Here is a 16910-nt window from a genome sequence, read left to right as displayed (position 1 = left end):
TCTTCCCACAAAGTGTTGATTAATTTTCTAATAAAGTAGCTCTGGCAGTAGTAGTAGTGCCAGCTTTAATAGAATAACTATATATATATATATATATATATATATATATACACACTATTTTTGCTAAATATTTTGGGATGTCTGCCTTTACATGCACTTGAACTTTAATGACACCCCATTCTTAATCCATAAGGTTTAATAAGAGTCTCTGCTGTAATTCATCCCAAAGGTGTTCTGTGGGGTTGAGGTCAGGACTCTGTGCAGGACAGTCAAGTTCCTCTACACCAAGCTCGCTTCTTCATGTCTTCCCACAAAGTTGGGAGCATGAAATTGTCCAAAATGTCTTGGTATGAAGCTGAAGCACTAAGAGTTCCTTTTCACTGGAACTAAGGGGCCGAGCCCAACCCCTGAAAAACAACACCACACCATAATCCCCCTCCACCAAACTTTACACTTCCCAGCTGTGTGATTTTACGTGGCCTACCACTTTGTGGACTGAGTTGCTGTTGTTCCCAATTGCTTCCACTTTGTTATAATACCACTAACAGTTGACCATGGAATATTTAGTAGTGAGGAAATTTCACGAATTTCACAGGTGGAAACCTATCACAGTACCAGGCTTGAATTCACTGAGCTCCTGAGAGCGAGCCATTCTTTCACAGATGTCTGCATGCCTAGGTGCTGGATTTTATACACCTGTGGCTATGGAAGTGACTGGAACACCTGAATTCAATGATTTGGAAGGGTGTCCCAAAACTTTTGGCAATATTGTGTGTGTATATATATATATATATCTTTGTAATTGGAACTTGTTGGCTTCATGTTCAAAGATAATATCTGGTAGTTATATGTATAAATATATAAATAGATAGATAGATAGATAGATAGATAGATAGATAGATAGATAGATAGATAGATAGATAGATAGCATTGACCCTTTAGCTACGCTTTTTGAAGCCGTTGTATGTTGGGTTCTGTGGTGAAAATAACTTGTTCTAATGATGATACATATTTGTGCCAAATGTTTGAATACTTTTGAATAATACTTTAAATACTTTTTCCATGGTTGCAAAGAATGAAAAACTCTGGGATATAAAATATAAATTTGCAGAAGAGAATGTAGGGTAACTTGGCTGAACCCATGGCTGAACCAATACTTCCATGTTCTCCTTTATATGAAGATTTAGAAAATCACTATCCAAAATACCTGCACTTATCCCCTGCTGTTTTGGTGCAGAGTGGCACCTCTTCATTTTAAACATGACTCTTATTAAATGATTCATTTTTCTAAATGATAATCATCACTAAAGAGCATTTAAAAAAAAAAAGAAATGTTATATTCTAAAAAGTACACAGCCATTTATTAATGTTAATTACTTAAAACATTTAACTTAATTAATCAAACTACAGGTACAGTGAGGGAAAAAATGATTTGATCCCCTGCTGATTTTGTACGTTTGCCCACTGACAAAGAAATGATCAGTCTGTAATTTTAATGGTCGGTGTATTTGAACAGTGAGAGACAGAATAACAACAAAAAAAAACATTTCAAAAAAGTTCTACATTGATTTGCATTTTATTGAGTGAAATAAGTATTTGACCCCTTTGCAAAACATGACTTAGTACTTGGTGGCAAACCCTTGTTGGCAATCACAGACGTCAGACATTTCTTGTAGTTGGCTACCAGGTTTGCACACATCTCACATCTCAAGGAATTTGGGCCCACTCCTCTTTGCATCCACGACCCATTTTCAATGTCCTGGCTGAGGGAAGGAGGTTCTCACTCAAGATTTGACGGTACATGGCTCCGTCCATCGTCCTTTTGATGCGGTGCGGTTGTCCTGTCCCCTTAGCAGAAAAACTCCCCCAAAGCATAATGTTTCCACCTCCATGTTTGACGGTGGGGATGGTCTTCTTGGGGTCATAGGCAGCATTCCTCCTCCTCCAAACACAGTTGATGCCAAAGAGCTGGATTTTGGTCTCATTTGACCACATGACCTCTGAATCATTCAGATGTTCACTGGCAAACTTCAGATGGTCCTGTACATGTGCTTTTTTTAGCAGGGGGACCTTGCGGGCACTACTGGATTTCAGTCTTTCACGGTGTAGTGTGTTACCAATTGTTTTCTTGGTCACTATGGTCCCAGCTGCCTTGAGATCATTGACAAATCCTCCAGTGTAATTCTGGGCTGATTCCTCACCGATCTCATGATCATTGAAACTCCATGAGGTGAGATCTTGCATGGAGCCCCAGACCGAGGAAGATTGACAGTCCTTTTGTGTTTCTTCCATTTGAGAATAATCGCACCAACTGCTGTCACCTTCTCACCAAGCTGCTTGGCGATGGTCTTGTAGCTCATTCCAGCCTTGTGTAGGTCTACAATCTTGTCCCTGACATCCATGGACAGCTCTTTGGTCTTAGCCATGATGGAGAGTTTGGAATCTGATTGATTGCTTCCTTCTGTGGACAGGTGTCTTTCATACAGTTAAGGAGCTGAGATTAAGAGCACTCCCCGAGAGTGCTCCTACTGTAATCTCAGCTCCTTACCTGTATAAAAGACACCTGGGAGCCAGAAATCTTTCTGACTGATAGGGGATCAAATACTTATTTCACTCATTAAAATGCAAATCAATGTAGAACTTTTTTGAAATGCGTTTTGTTATTCTGTCTCTCACTGTTCAAATACACCTACCATTAAAATTACAGACTGATCATTTCTTTGTCAGTGGGCAAACGTACAAAATCAGCAGGGGATCAAATATTTTTTTTCCCTCACTGTATGTTTGTTTAATTATGTAGTTAAACCAGAAATCAGATCATGCACAGTGCATGCTGTAGACAAGAGTCTGTTATTTTGTAAAAACGTGAAAAAATAGGCTGATAGCTTCGTAAACTTTATCAAACGTTATAACAATGACAAATCATTACGATGACCCTCCTCCTCAAGAAAATATATGTTGACAGTTTACTGACAGTCCAAAGAATCCAATAAAACCTGAAGATCATAGTATTTTCAAGTTTACTTACGGAAACCAGTTTTTATGTGGCTGAGAAAAGGTCAGCCCTTTTGTTTTTGTCACTAATATACTGAAAGTGCATCAGGTTCTTTCACTGTGATCCTCAGTCGTCTTTGTGAGTGCTGGAGGTGACGGGCTTCGCTTTCTTTGGGGTGGGATAGCAGGAAGAACTTGCATGTTTCTCAGCGGCTCAGTGCTCAGAGGAGCAGGAAAGGAACACAGAGACTGGCTCTGATGAATGCCTGGTCTGTGACTCTTAGACATTACAGGAGGCGGGAGTCCTGCTAGACTGCGTCCCAGAGAGCTGAGGGGTAGAGATTTGGACTTCCTTACTCCTTGAGAGACTTGGTCAGGTGGCAAAGAGACTAAACAAGAAGAAAAGCGATTGGTCAATTTGATACAATAATACAACGTTGATGTAGCGTTATAGCAAAGGTAAAAAAATTTAAAGAAAAATCCTAAATGCACATTTTAACCCTCCCAAGACAATACAGACATTATGCATCGCTTCCATGAATATGTTTTAATGTAAATACTTCTCAAAACCAATACTGTACAGATAATTAATGAAGGGCATCACAGAATGTCTCATTTAACAATGAACCCCTCAGTTTTATCTTTAAGATGTTATGCTGTTTAACCAGTATGTTTAACACAGAATGTGAGGTTGGCCAACTTTAACAAGCAGAGCAGAGCTTTCAGTGAGACATTAAAAATGAGCACAAGGTGACATGATTTGCACCGTGACACTTTCTAGAGCATGCATCAGTTTCTTTTGCACGCTGACTTTCCTTTTCCAGACTTGCTGATAATGCTTTGTGACATGAGGTCTGCCTTCCACATGCTCTCTTATAAAGATATTGTTTAAAAGCAGTAAAAGGTTTTAACTGTTTCTTTATTTTGAGCTCAGTTTAGGCAAAGTGCCATGTTTGATACTTTGAACTTTGATAAAATAGCTTACATCTGTGAGTGCAGTGATCACGAATGGGAGCCAAGCTGTTGCGCGTCAACGCCGAGTCTCTCATACGCAGTGGTACCAGATGAGAATTTGCAACTGTTCAAATGGAAAAACAGGCATTCACATGCGTGCTGTTGAAATAGCTTTAGCATTAGATGTGGTTATTGTGACTCACCTTGGTCATTTCTCTGAATATAGGGTGTGTGGTTGGAGCAAAGTACATCTATAGGACTCGGCGTTTCGTGCAACAGTTTATCCAGCATCCGGTCAGATGGAGGTGACACCCAAGCCTTGTGTTTTAGCAACTGACTGGATTCTGTTTTCCATGGAGGACCTGTGGCTTTCTGAGCCTTCGTTCTGCTATCAAACAGGTCATGTTCACTCTTGCTCTTTTGTGACCTGTGGGCCAAATGATTAACCATCTGGCCTGACACAGTTCTATGTGGTGCATTGTGCAAGTTGGTTAACAAAGAGTTTCCTAGAGTGATAGGTGGAAGACTCTGTGTGCGTATAGGAGGTAGGCTCCTGTGGTCCTTGGGAGTGGGGTCCTCAAGCCTTTCAGGTACGTTAGACTGCTTTCTGCTGTCCTCCTTGTTCGGGAGATCAACAATGCAGTCAAACATGGTGATGATATCGTCCACTTCAGAGGTCTCTTCTTGCAGGTGCCGCTCTTGGCTCAGATCCCTTTGCCGTGTGGCATGCAGTTCTTTCTTCTTTTTACATGAGAAGATGTGGTTCAGTACACGAAATTTGCCCTCTTTTCTGATCGCAGTGTCACTGCTCTGGGAAAGAAGCTGGCGGGATGATTCAGGCCTGCACGCAAGAATGATCACAAGATTAACCTATGTGTGATGGTCTGGGGCAACCCCTCTTAAAATCTTTTTCATTCTATCACATACTTTGAATAGTGACATATGCTGTTACACCTCAAATATAACTATAGATATATTTAACCAAAAGTGGTGTGGAAATGTTTTACTTCTTTCTTTTTATGCTGCCTGAATAACAATACTAAGTGACTATCAAACTTTGATCATGTTTTTGCACAGTTACATTCAATAACACAACGGACATAAGCCAAATCAAATGGGTTTGTACATCAGATGCCAGCGGTAAAAATGTCAGAGTTACTTCTGCACTGCGGTGAAACTTTCTGAGGTTGACACATGCAAAAGAGTAATATATTTCAGTTCAGGAAATCCTGTAGTTGTCAGACCTATATGTAGACAAAAAGGTCAGAATTTCCCTTTTAGAAGAATTTTCAGTCTGCCGCACCTATACAGTTATAATTAGGTATCTGAATTTGAAATTTTAAGATATTTGAAATGCTCAGAAAGCTGTCAATGCTTCTATGGAGAGTATGATAGTCCTGAGATTAAAATACAGTATGTTAGCCCACAGTATAGCATTAAAGCTGAACCTGGGCTTGACTACTTCCTCCTAAAAGAGAGGAATAAGGAATTAGAGCCTAGTAGTAGCTACTAATCCCATTCACAATGAAAGTATAGTAGCCATTGATTAATTTGGTAAACATTTCATATAGTTGATATGTGTTAGCTGCTGATGAAGATTCTGGGTAAAACCAAATAAATATAATTTTGATTCTAAGTAATCCTTACTACATTAAAGGCTTTAAAGCATTTTTTAGTTTCAAAAAATATTTTTGAAATGCAAGATTTATGAAATACAGGTTGTTTTAAAAGTCAATACATAAGGGAAAGTCTCTTTTCAGCAATACGTCTTGAAGCTGTTATAGCTGCAAAGGGTGGGACAACTCCATACATGCACTCCATGTGCATGTAAAGGCAGACGTCCCAGTTTTGGAAAGGCTCACAGTCTCCGCTCTATTTCATCCCAAAGGTGTTCTATGGGGTTGAGGTCAGGACTCTGTGCAGGCCAGTCAAGTTCCTCCACACCAAACTCACTCATCCATGTCTTTATGGACCTTGCTTTGGTCACTGGTGTGCAGTCATGTTGGAACAGGAAGGGGTCATCCCCAAACTGTTCTCACAAAGAGCATGAAATTGTCCAAAATGTCTTGGGATGAAGGTGAAGCATTAAGAGTTCCTTTCACTGGAACTAAGGGGCCGAGTCCAACCCCTGAAAAACAACACCTGATCTCAATGATTTGGAGGGGTGTCCCAAAACTTTTGGCTATATAGTGTATGTTTCAGATAGACTTCAAGAATGCTTTTGACAAAAGAAGGTCAGGGTGTACCAGGAAAAGACACAGCACAAAGATCATTTAAGGAATGCAAAGGATTACATATAAATTCCAGATGTGTTAATACACCTTATCATGTGTGGGAGAGACAGCTCTGTGTGAGTTTACAACGAATTGTACAGAAAGTTTTGAATTTTCCCGATATATGGAGGCCTTTGGAACACCTTGACCCTTTAAACTCTTGACCCTGTAACCCAAAGCCTTAATCTATAAACAGGACTAACCTTGTCAGCGTATCATGACTATCATGTGCATATTATTCTCACTTCAATACTTTTTGAGCTGATTGTTCCACTTGGTAAAAAACGAAGAGCAGCTGTGTTTCCTTTATGAAACAGGGTGGATGTCATTTTCACTTGACCATCCCTAGCTGTTGAATCACTCAACATACTGCTAAATCTAAATGAATTTACTTAAATTGGCATGAGTGAAGATTCCAAGTTATAGTCAATGCATTCACAGAGAACACATGAAGCATTGATGATGCAGTAAGGTGCTTCTTTTTGAAAGGTAGTCTACAGGAAACCTCTCAAATAGAAACTCTAACCTGCTGTCAGCAGAGAGCAGTTGGATGCAGGCAGTGTGACCACAGTACATGGCGTATGTCAGTGGCGTGTTCTCGTTGATGTCTCTTGGCCCAGGTTCCACACCGAGCCGTAACAAAGCTTGCACGCACTCCTCCTTTCCTGCTGCGGCTGCCCAGTGCAGAGGTGTCCTGATACAGGTTTTGCAGGAAAAACAATAGATAGCATAAACATTCTGAGCCACATATTACATTATATTCACACATTACATTACAGTAAATGACCAGTCAACATATTTGGATCAGAATAATGTAAAAGAAGATAGCAGCAGGAGTGTTTAACCATGGGCTTGTGCGGTAAAAGCTAACAAAAACAATTCACTTGCTGGAATCTAGTCACTCTGGGGACCCACTCGTTTTTAGGATATCACTTCCACATGGTTTTTCAGGACATGACATATAAACATAAGAGCTGTTGCTCATGAAATGACTCGCATTTGCTGTCATTCTACTATCTTAGATGTTTGTCTTATGAAGTTTAAATGACTAATTATGTTTAAGTTAGTCCAAATTAAAGCAGGAAATACACCAAACTGCAAGAAAACAATCTAAAAACAACTTACTGGTATTTTATTAAAAATCGAAAATCTAGTCAGAAATTCATTAATGTATTTTGTCTGGGTTTCCTTCGAAAAGTTAATTATTTTCTTCTGGTCAAATAAAGGGTGATGATTAAAGAAATAGATCTGGCCGGTGATGGGATCTACACAGTTTAATATATACATGTAACTAATGTCTGGTGATACTGGTGATAAAAAAATGCCGTTGCAGTAGATGAATATCCCGGACACACACAAAACCCTGGTCATTTTCCACATAAAACTAGCCCATAAACTGACAGGATTTCTTGTTATCACCGATTAAATTAGAAAATCCTCATGGTGTTGCTACACAACAGGACTGCGCTTAGTAAGTATTATGGATTAGAAACAGGTTTTGTAGTTTCATCAGAGTTCGTCTGATGGATTCAGGAAGACGAGAAGGACTTAAGACATACTGAGCAGCTGAGAAATGAATCATGAGACACGAAGCTGTCGTACCGCTCATCCACATCCAGAGCTTGCAGATTGGTTTCAGGGACACGTGCAAGCTCGTAGATGATGTCACTGTAACCTGCTGCAGCGGCAATGTGAACGCAGGTCTTGCCATTCTCGTCGTCATAGTTTATGACCGTGGAACCAAGGTGATGGTCGAGAATTAGTGAGCACATAAATCTACTTCCACTCTGCCAAAAGGGTAAGCAAAATAAATTGTTTTAGCTTTTGCGACCAAATGAAATTAAAAAAATCATGAAAACTTGACACCAGTTTTATTAGCTGATGCTGCAATCTCGTGTAATTAATGAAGGATGATGGTCTGTGGACGATGAGAGGTCTGTAGGCCTCATAAATCCACAGTGTAATCCTGACATGGGCCTCAAGGACAACAGGAATACACACACACACACACACACATACATACTGTACACACACACACACACATACACACACACACACACACATACATACTGTACACACACACACATACACACACACACACACATACATACTGTACACACACACACACACATACACACACACACACACACATACATACTGTACACACACACACATACACACACACACACACACAGCTGTTTTTTTTTTTTAATAAAGACAAATGACAACATAAAAAACAATGTAGGTTTAAACAATTCAGTAAAATAATGTATTCAATATAAAATGGTTATTAAAGAGTAATGAAGTAATAAAGTATTTTAGGCATGAAAAACTTTAAATTATTTAACCTGGGATTTGCAGTATGAGGATTTATAGCACAGTGCTGTGGGATGGTAGAATGGTCAGAAGGTGTTGCTTAATTTTACCTGCATGGTCCAGTAGTTCTGTGTGCAATAATGACTTCCTTTTCATTTGTCAATTTACACACGGACTTGTAATCATACATCTGGCGAGATTTTCATTGAGATGATTAAGTAATTTGTTTGGAAGGAGTCTCCAATGGTTCTTTATATCAGTCACAGGAAAAGCTGGACCTTTAAGTCACAGGAAAAGCTTTACCGGGGGTTGAAAACTACTATTTTTAACAAATGCTCTTTAACAAATATTAATCTTTATAAAGACATTCACATGATCACTGTGATCTACAGAACCATATTTATTTCAAGTTTGTATTAAAACAAATGTGGAACAAATGTTGAAATAGGCTGAGAAAAAAATGTTTCCTGTCTCCATTTTGCCTAATGGGCCTTGTGTGGTTTTTCATCCAGGAAATTTTTGCTGAACCTGGCAACACCAGTTAATGATAGAACACAGTTAAACAGCTAAAACTGATCATAACCACCAGGAGCCTGTTACACGATTACTATAATAAATCAATAGCTAGTGTTGATAGCCTCTGAATTTTTTTTGAGGCTATGTCATTGTTTGGTAAACTTCATCATTAAATGTAACTGTAAATGGACAAAAATGCGATCATTGTTGAATTAAATTGCAGCATTTGTTGTCATGTTTAATTCTTACATGATGTCTATAGTTTAATCAATTACCTACTCTCCGTATTTTTATAAGACTGATCAACTCTGTTATTACTGAAACCAGTAGCAGACTGGATGGTTAAGTGTTTATAGCAGCTGTTGTTGTTTTGTCAGAAAAAGCTATATCCAGTTCTCGTGAAAATGAAATTGAACACGACTGGGCGTAACGTAGAGGATGTCATCATTTATGATGCATTCAACAATTACTGGAAGAGCGAGTTCAGGCAAAATTAATTTGAAGTTAAGTCATCTGTCAAAACATCAGTGTGGCATTCCTACCTGCACAGCCCAGTGAAGTGCGGTTTTAAAGTCTTTATCGACCAGTGTGGGATCCGCCCCTTTCTGCAGCAGGGCCTGTACATGCTCCGGACGGTTATGGAAGGATGCCCAGTGAAGTGCGGTCATGCCCTGCCAAGACAAAAACAGGACTGTATATTTTAATATGCTAGTTATCAACTGTAAAACAACTCCCATTACCCATTATAAGACAGTGCATAAAAAAGATATTGGCCTTCAGCACAATTCTCTTTACTGTTCCACTCCAAGAGAGATTTAGTACTTAACATATCCATCCTCTCTGATGTTCTCTGTGGATAAAACTTTGCTCTTAGCTCGAACATAAAATATGTGCTGCATTACACTTACATGCGATTAAGATCATACCGCTCTATTTTTGAATGGTGTCTAAATGTCACTGTATGTGAAACCAGAACCCGGGATGAATCATCTCTGGGGTTTTAGGTGAGAACAAATGTAGTTAAACTGTGAGCATGAATAACATTCAGGTTCAGTCTGAGTCGTGTGAATGACTAAGTAATAAGAGAAGTCAAGCTCTTTTTTAAGCTGACTCTATCTATATACAGCGCAACTGGAAGGTTTGTGAACCCTTTACAATGTTGGATCATTTTGCTTAATAAATAATAAAACAATGATGCTTTAACGTCATTTGTTTATTGATTTTTTCTTAATCTAGTTTTAGGACTTAGACGAAGATCTGATCACATTTCAGGTCAAATCTACACAGAAGTACAGAGAAACTAGTAACTTCCCAGCAGCACTGTATATTTTAGGAGCAGTGGTAGCTCAGCAGTTAAGGCTGTGGTTCGTTGGAACTCTCTCTACTCCAGGAGTGCTGTGTCATATCTGACCCTGTGCCCTGACTCAAACTTCCTAACAAACTGGGATTTGCAAAGAAATGCATTTCACTGTGCTGTTATGTATATGTAAGAAATGAAAGCTTCTATTTATAGTTATATCAAAGAGCTGGTGAATTCTTCAATAGGATTGGTCAGTGGTGTTGGATTTTGTTAATTTTGTGTAACAGCACCTCTCTGGCTAAATGATTAAAGCACAGATTTTTTATTTATTCACTGATTCTAATGCAGTATTGTTTTCTATACTAACAGCTTCCACTGGATCTTGTATGCTGGAAATGTAATGTATATAATAGTTCACAAGGTGAAGTTTTCTTTGAGACAACATTCACACAAACCTGTCATTTATTATTTTGCTATAACAACCCTGTCATCTTTTATTCTTTATTTATAACTATAGATGGATTTTTGTACCATGTAAACAGGACTCATTTAGGCTTAATACAGTGAAGCAACACACTGGTTATAAAAGACCAAAGTGGTGGGTTCAGTCTGTAATGGGTTATGATTATATACCAAAGACGTGAAGAAATGAGCAATTGTTGAAAATTTTCTCACCTCATTGTCTTGATGATTTATTTCACACAGTGTTGATTGTTGCAATAACACAGCCATGAGTCTATAAATGACAGAATTGTTTAATACTATTAGAAACATACAACAGTCATATTAAATATACACTATATGGGTAACTTTGAGGAAACTTCACACCCATTTGTTGGAAGCACACAATTGTATAGAACGACAGTGTCCAGTCTTATCTAGAAAGATCTGGTGTGGGTGCAGATTTTGATTCCAACTAAGCCAAAACCATATCTGATTCTACAATAAGTCAAACTCAACTGAGCTTAAACAAGTAAAACAAAGTGTGGCTTTTGCGTGAATGAATGAAAACCAGCTCCCACGCTGGCCTGTGTGGATAAGTTCTGGACATAGAGTTTTTTGTATGCTGTAGCATTAGACTTTCCCTTTACTGGAACTAATAGGACCAAACCTGTTCTAGCATGATGATACCCCTGTGCACGTCCAGTCCATGAAGACATGGTTTGCCAAGAACTCATGTGTCTTGCATAGAGCCCTGACCTCAACCCCAATGAACACCTTTCAAGAGATGGCTGACTGCTCTTCAGGCCTCCTCATTCAACATCAATGCCTGACCTGACAAATGCTCATGAGGTTGAATGTGCACAAATAACCACAGCCACACTTAGTGGAAAGCCTTTCCAGGAAAATGGATAGTATTATAACAGCAAACTGGGGGCTGTCTGGATATCTGGATGTGATGGTCAAGTGTCCATGGACTTTTGGCCATATAGTGTAAATAGGCACAGTGTATTGACATGTTAAAAATCATACGCTTGCTGAAATATAAACTCTGATCTGTTCATATCAAGCCTGCACTGAAGTAAGGCTAATTAGTCATGTTTTCACAGCGTTCCCAAGTTGAGAAATCTAATTGAAAAACACTTATGTTTACTCTAAGTGTCTAGAGACTGCAATAAATCTGCACACACTGCTCATTATAATCACTGCTAGTACAGTGAAAAACAAGCTGCCAGATGGACAGAGAGAAACAGGAAGTCTCACATTAGTTTTTTTTTTCCATTGTTGTTCTCATACGCCAACACCCAAATGCAGTGGTGTGGACTTGAAACAGAGCTGTAACAGGCCTGTCTTTTTCTCTCCTGCCATTATGGAAAAGGAAAAGTGTTGCTGGAAATGCTGCCATGCAGAGCAAAGGTCTCAGGTTGCTATAGGGACTGCATATATGTCCCGGGTGAGATTGTTCCTGTTTGAGGAAGGGAACATTCATTAAGACACACAATGAATCTTGGCCTGATGCCACCGATGTGCTGACCCAGCAGCCAGAGCTACTACTGCTTACTTTCTCTTCCTCTTTGGTGGGCTTTGGTTTCTAAATTAGGCAAAAAGGCAGTTCCTTAATCCAATTCAAACCAGTTCCTCCAAATATTTGTAATATTAATCCATGTTAATGCTCAATCAATTTTTTTTTTACATCTTTCAGTGTGATGTGTTAGAGCTTTCCATTTCTACCTAAACTGTACCAACAGTAAGACAACCACATATTATAATCAGGTCTTGATGAACATAACATGTATAGCTTTTGCTAGAGCTTAAAGGATAGATTGAATTCACAAATCTGTGTATGAAGATCTTATTTGCCTGATGTCTAGCTTCGTTGCTAATCTTCCAAGAACTTCCCGTAACTTCCTGCAACACCAACTATGACGCTAGACTTCATGATGGAAAATTATAGCTGTTGGTTGTGTACCTGAGGTCGACCTCAGCTGTAGCAGCATGAAGCGGTAAGCGACCATTCTTATCAGGGATGTTCTGCTTGGCTCCATTTCGCAGTAAACACACACAGCCTTCTAGCCAGCCCTTTGAAAGATAACATACAAAATCTAGTCAGTGAACCAGCTGGAAATGTCACGCAGATGGTGTGAGCTAGCTTTTGTGCTGATGATTTTATCAGGTGAGTCGGGTGGTGGAAAATTACAAATGATAAACAAGTACAAAATATTCGTCAACAAAAAAGTCTTTGATTTTTTCTTTAATCAAAAGTACAGTTTGCATTAGTGTTGATATTCTGACAAAAAAGAGACACTGATGAATTTTGTGCTTTATTTATACTAGAGCTGAACTTTCAGTTCCTTTTAACAAGTCCTTTGTCTAAATGACATAAACATGTAATAATCATAAAAATACTTTAGATGCCTAGTGTAATTATGAAAACTTTCGACTAGTTTCTTCAGTTTTGGCTTTTTATAGCCCAGTACAACAGTTGTTCAGGTTCTTCTCTTCCTAAAAAATATGACAAGGCTTACACCAGGGGTGTCCAATCTTATCCAGAAAGGGCCGGTGTGGGTGCAGGCTTTCATTCCAACCAAGCATCTTGGCTTTCAGTAGACTCAGATGTGGTTTCTGCTCAGTTAGAATGAAAACCTGCACCACACTGGCCGTTTGCAGATAAGATTGGACACCCCTGGCTTACACAGTTTCTACAGAGGGATAGAAACAAGTGTCTGCAGTTCTCCTTCTCAGACGGCAGAGGGCACTCGACACTGCACACTATTTCTAATGCTTTAAAGCTAATGTTTTTGACATGAAAACTTCATTATTGGTTCTAATACCACAGAAAAGATGTTCAGTTCTCTAGAATTGACAGTTTCTAGTTTCTTGATATCTTGACATAACTGCATTTTTGTCATCTTACTCAATTGGACATGGAACAAAAGGAGGATATTTATATCTGTTTTCATGTAATGACTGCTATGTGATCTGTTATAATGTTGTGCAGATGAATGTAAAAATAAATTGTTTTTTGTACTGCTATTAGAAAATCATGTATTTCTGGTAACAGTAAATCAAATGCTTACACTGCCGTTGATAATTGTACTAGGGTTACGCACCCTCTCATATTCTATTCCTTACATAAAAACCACAATCCCACACTTCATCCTTTAAGCTCTGGTCAGTACCAAGTATGTAGCGAGAGAAAGCGACGTCCTGCCACAGGCGTCCTGAGTGTTGATCGATGCACCCATTTTCAGCAACAGCTTAACTGTGTCCACCTGTCTCCCAGAGACGGCATGCATCAGCGGGGTCGAGCCTGAGCCAAGAACATAAGCAGAAGACATTTGAGGACTTTCAGGCCATGTATACATCTGCAGAGGAGATTTGTGGTACCTCGTATCCTCATATTACTTTATCTGATCTAATTGTATTCATGTAAATGAGAATGACAGCAGCCGTGACTGCAGTAGCACAATGCATCAAATACTGTGTGGCTTAAATTTACATTTGCTTTTTATTATTTGGAGTGGGCTTTTGAATAACATTTCCTAACTAAGCAATCTGGTACATTCTTGTATGTTGCTTTAAACAATGAGATAATAGCTTAATTAAATAACTGGAGGGTTTTAAGGTAGTGGGTCTGAAGAATGGCCATAGTTAGGGTGTATTGTACATGCCTTCACTGTCACAGCACTCCAGGATCGAGGGATCCTCTCGTATCGTGGCTGTCAGACTGTTGACATCCCCTGTAGCTGCTGCGTGGAACACCACATTCAAGTCCACCTCCTCAACACAATCTGACAGGGACAAAATTTGCATTTACATTAATTAATTTGTCAGAATTTTTTAATCTAAACTGGCCTACAATCAAGCCAGAAGACTGTCCAAGAATTTACTCTTGAAGGACTCAGCAGTGACAAACAAGAAGAAAAAACTACTTGTAGGAAGATTAAAACTACATCTTTTGCATATATTAAATGAACTTCAGATCTCTCTCTCTTATTTGAATTAGAATAGCTGTCATAGAATTGGAAAATTTTCAGCAATACACTGATCAAGCATAACATTATGACCACCTGCCTAATATTCTGTTGGTCCCCTGACCCGTCCTGCACTGTGTATTCTGACCCCTTTCTATCAGAACCAGCATTAACTTCTTCAGCAATTTGAGCAACAGTAGCTCGTCTGTTGGATCGGATCAAACGGGCCAGCCTTCGCTCCCCATGTCCTTCAATGACCCTGTCGCCAGTTCTTGGACCACTTTTGATAGGTACTGACCACTGCAGACCGGGAACACCCCACAAGAGCTGCAGTTTTGGAGATGCTCTGATCCAGTGGTCTAACCATCACAATTTGGCCCTTTTGTTCAAACTCGCTCAAATCCTTACACTTGTCCATTTTTCCTGCTTCTAACATCAACTTTGAGGACAAAATGTTGACTTGCTGCCTAATATATCCCACCCACTAACAGGTGCCATGATGAGGAGATCATCAGTCTTATTCACTTCACCTCTCACTGCTCACAATGTTATGGTCAGTTGGATCCTAACTGTTTTAACTGCTGATAGATAACAAGATAAAACAAAAAACATGGATAGAGTTAATTTTCCCATATGGGTCAGAATGAAACGAAATCCTAATGGGCCAAAGAAGACTAAACATGCTGTCATTGCTGGCCATTAAGTCAGAGCTTGTGAAAGAAATGGATAATGATTTAGTAGATGAGGGAAAAAAAACAAGAAGAAAGAGTTTTCTAAGGTAGGTCTTCCTTCAGTAATGTATATAAAGCACATTTCTTTGCATGTGGTGGGTTGGGCAAGGTTTTCAAGGCTGGGTCATGAAGGATGGGGAGAGGGACACTGCACAGGTTCCTGCCCAGAGATCCCAGATTTACTAATCTGTCCCTGGCTGAGGTGGATATTAAGCCTATCCCTGTAACACTGGGCAGGAGGCAGGAATACACCTTGAATGGGATGCCAGTCCATCTCAGCAGCCCATACACACCTACAATCACACACTCATTCACACCTGAGCAGTCAACACAGCTTTTTACAGAGAAATGTGCTGAAGTTATAGTGTGCGGTGATCATACATACACTACATATACTGCACAAAGAAGTTATATTGTACCGTATATTATTGCGAAATGTACAGGGCTGGAATAATACCTAGCTAAACTTGCAGTCTAGGTGGATACAGGATGATTCTGTAGCTGTAGCCAGCTGAATGCCTTGAAACTGATCAAGTCAAAAGTACAAATATCCTAAACTCTCCACAGGTGCAAACTTCAGGTACAGAAAATCAAATGATCAGTGGCTGGGTTTAGTGCTGACTATTAGCCGAGGAGGTTTCATACTCTATAGCCCCTCTTTGCTCTTCTCTCCCATCAGTAACCCATCAGGCCGAACAGCCACTGATGCGAACTGGGCGTCACCATGGCAACAGCGGCAGCGGCTGTGCCCCCCTCTGCGCCCACCCCCCAACACCCCCCTTTCTGCTTTACCTTTAGGCTGGTCAAAAACGGTGGCAGAGGGAAACTCCATGTCCGAGGATTACCACCACACAAGGAAATCACACAGCTTCCAGAGAGAAGGGTGAGAGTGTATCCTCTGTGTATACTATGGCATGATGCCGGTTAGTGCTCCTGTTCTCCCCTGAATTAACCTGAGATACAGAGATAGAGATAGTAAAAAAAAAAAGAGAGAGAGTAGAAAGAGACAGAAAGCTTGGATAGAAGAAGCGCGTGTCCGTACTCCCACGGTAGAAGTTTTACGCGCGCATTCCTGATGTAGCCGAGGCGAGAGGAAGAGGAGAGGACGCACCGTTTCTCTGTGATCGATGTGCATGAATGAGGGGTTGCAACGCGCACACTGCGCATGCGCGAAACCACAAGCATCATCAGCATCCCAAAGCAAGCTGGTGGAGGCACGACCTCATGGATTGTTTTGCCAGATTTGGCAGGGTTTCCGGTCTAATTTAGGACTATTTTAAACATGTCGTGCTGTAATTAGCGGATAGAATTGGGCGAGGTTATACCTTTGATCTGGTTTAAAGTGAAATTCTGCACAGTTTAAATCGCAATAAAGCAGGATGAAGATAATCTCATCTGGCAACCCTGTTGA

The 16910-nt window shown here is 39.8% G+C and overlaps 1 protein-coding gene across 1 annotated transcript; it reads right to left on the bottom strand.

Moving 5' to 3' along the window:
* Positions 1 to 2882: 2882 nt before the first annotated feature.
* On the bottom strand, positions 2883 to 16429 carry ankrd55 (ankyrin repeat domain 55). The gene is made up of 11 exons (XM_058412572.1): positions 16292 to 16429; positions 14466 to 14585; positions 13974 to 14104; positions 12764 to 12873; positions 11029 to 11089; positions 9596 to 9724; positions 7824 to 8008; positions 6748 to 6915; positions 4152 to 4789; positions 3980 to 4072; positions 2883 to 3383 (listed from the first exon to the last, which is right to left on the bottom strand). The coding sequence occupies exons 1-11, from the start codon at positions 16329 to 16331 to the stop codon at positions 3100 to 3102; spliced, it is 1959 nt and encodes a 652-aa protein (XP_058268555.1). The 5' UTR covers positions 16332 to 16429; the 3' UTR covers positions 2883 to 3099.
* Between the last annotated feature and the right edge of the window lie 481 nt (positions 16430 to 16910).

The sequence above is a fragment of the Hemibagrus wyckioides genome, linkage group LG16, assembly GCF_019097595.1.
Source record: "Hemibagrus wyckioides isolate EC202008001 linkage group LG16, SWU_Hwy_1.0, whole genome shotgun sequence".
Taxonomy (NCBI): Eukaryota; Metazoa; Chordata; class Actinopteri; order Siluriformes; family Bagridae; genus Hemibagrus; species Hemibagrus wyckioides.
The sequence above is the reverse complement of the archived record's forward strand: the minus strand, read 5'-3'. Positions and strand labels throughout refer to the sequence as shown.

What these genes read in the sequence shown, in the direction of transcription:
- ankrd55 (XM_058412572.1), bottom strand. Translation starts at nt 16,331, where the DNA reads ATGGAGTTTCCCTCTGCCACCGTTTTTGACCAGCCTAAAG. An exon ending in GGAGTGCTGTGACAGTGAAG is followed by an intron (nt 14,105 to 14,465) that starts GCATGTACAATA and finishes TTCTTGGCTCAG; the next exon opens with GCTCGACCCCGCTGATGCAT. An exon ending in CTGCTCTCTGCTGACAGCAG is followed by an intron (nt 4,790 to 6,747) that starts GTTAGAGTTTCT and finishes TCTTGCGTGCAG; the next exon opens with GCCTGAATCATCCCGCCAGC.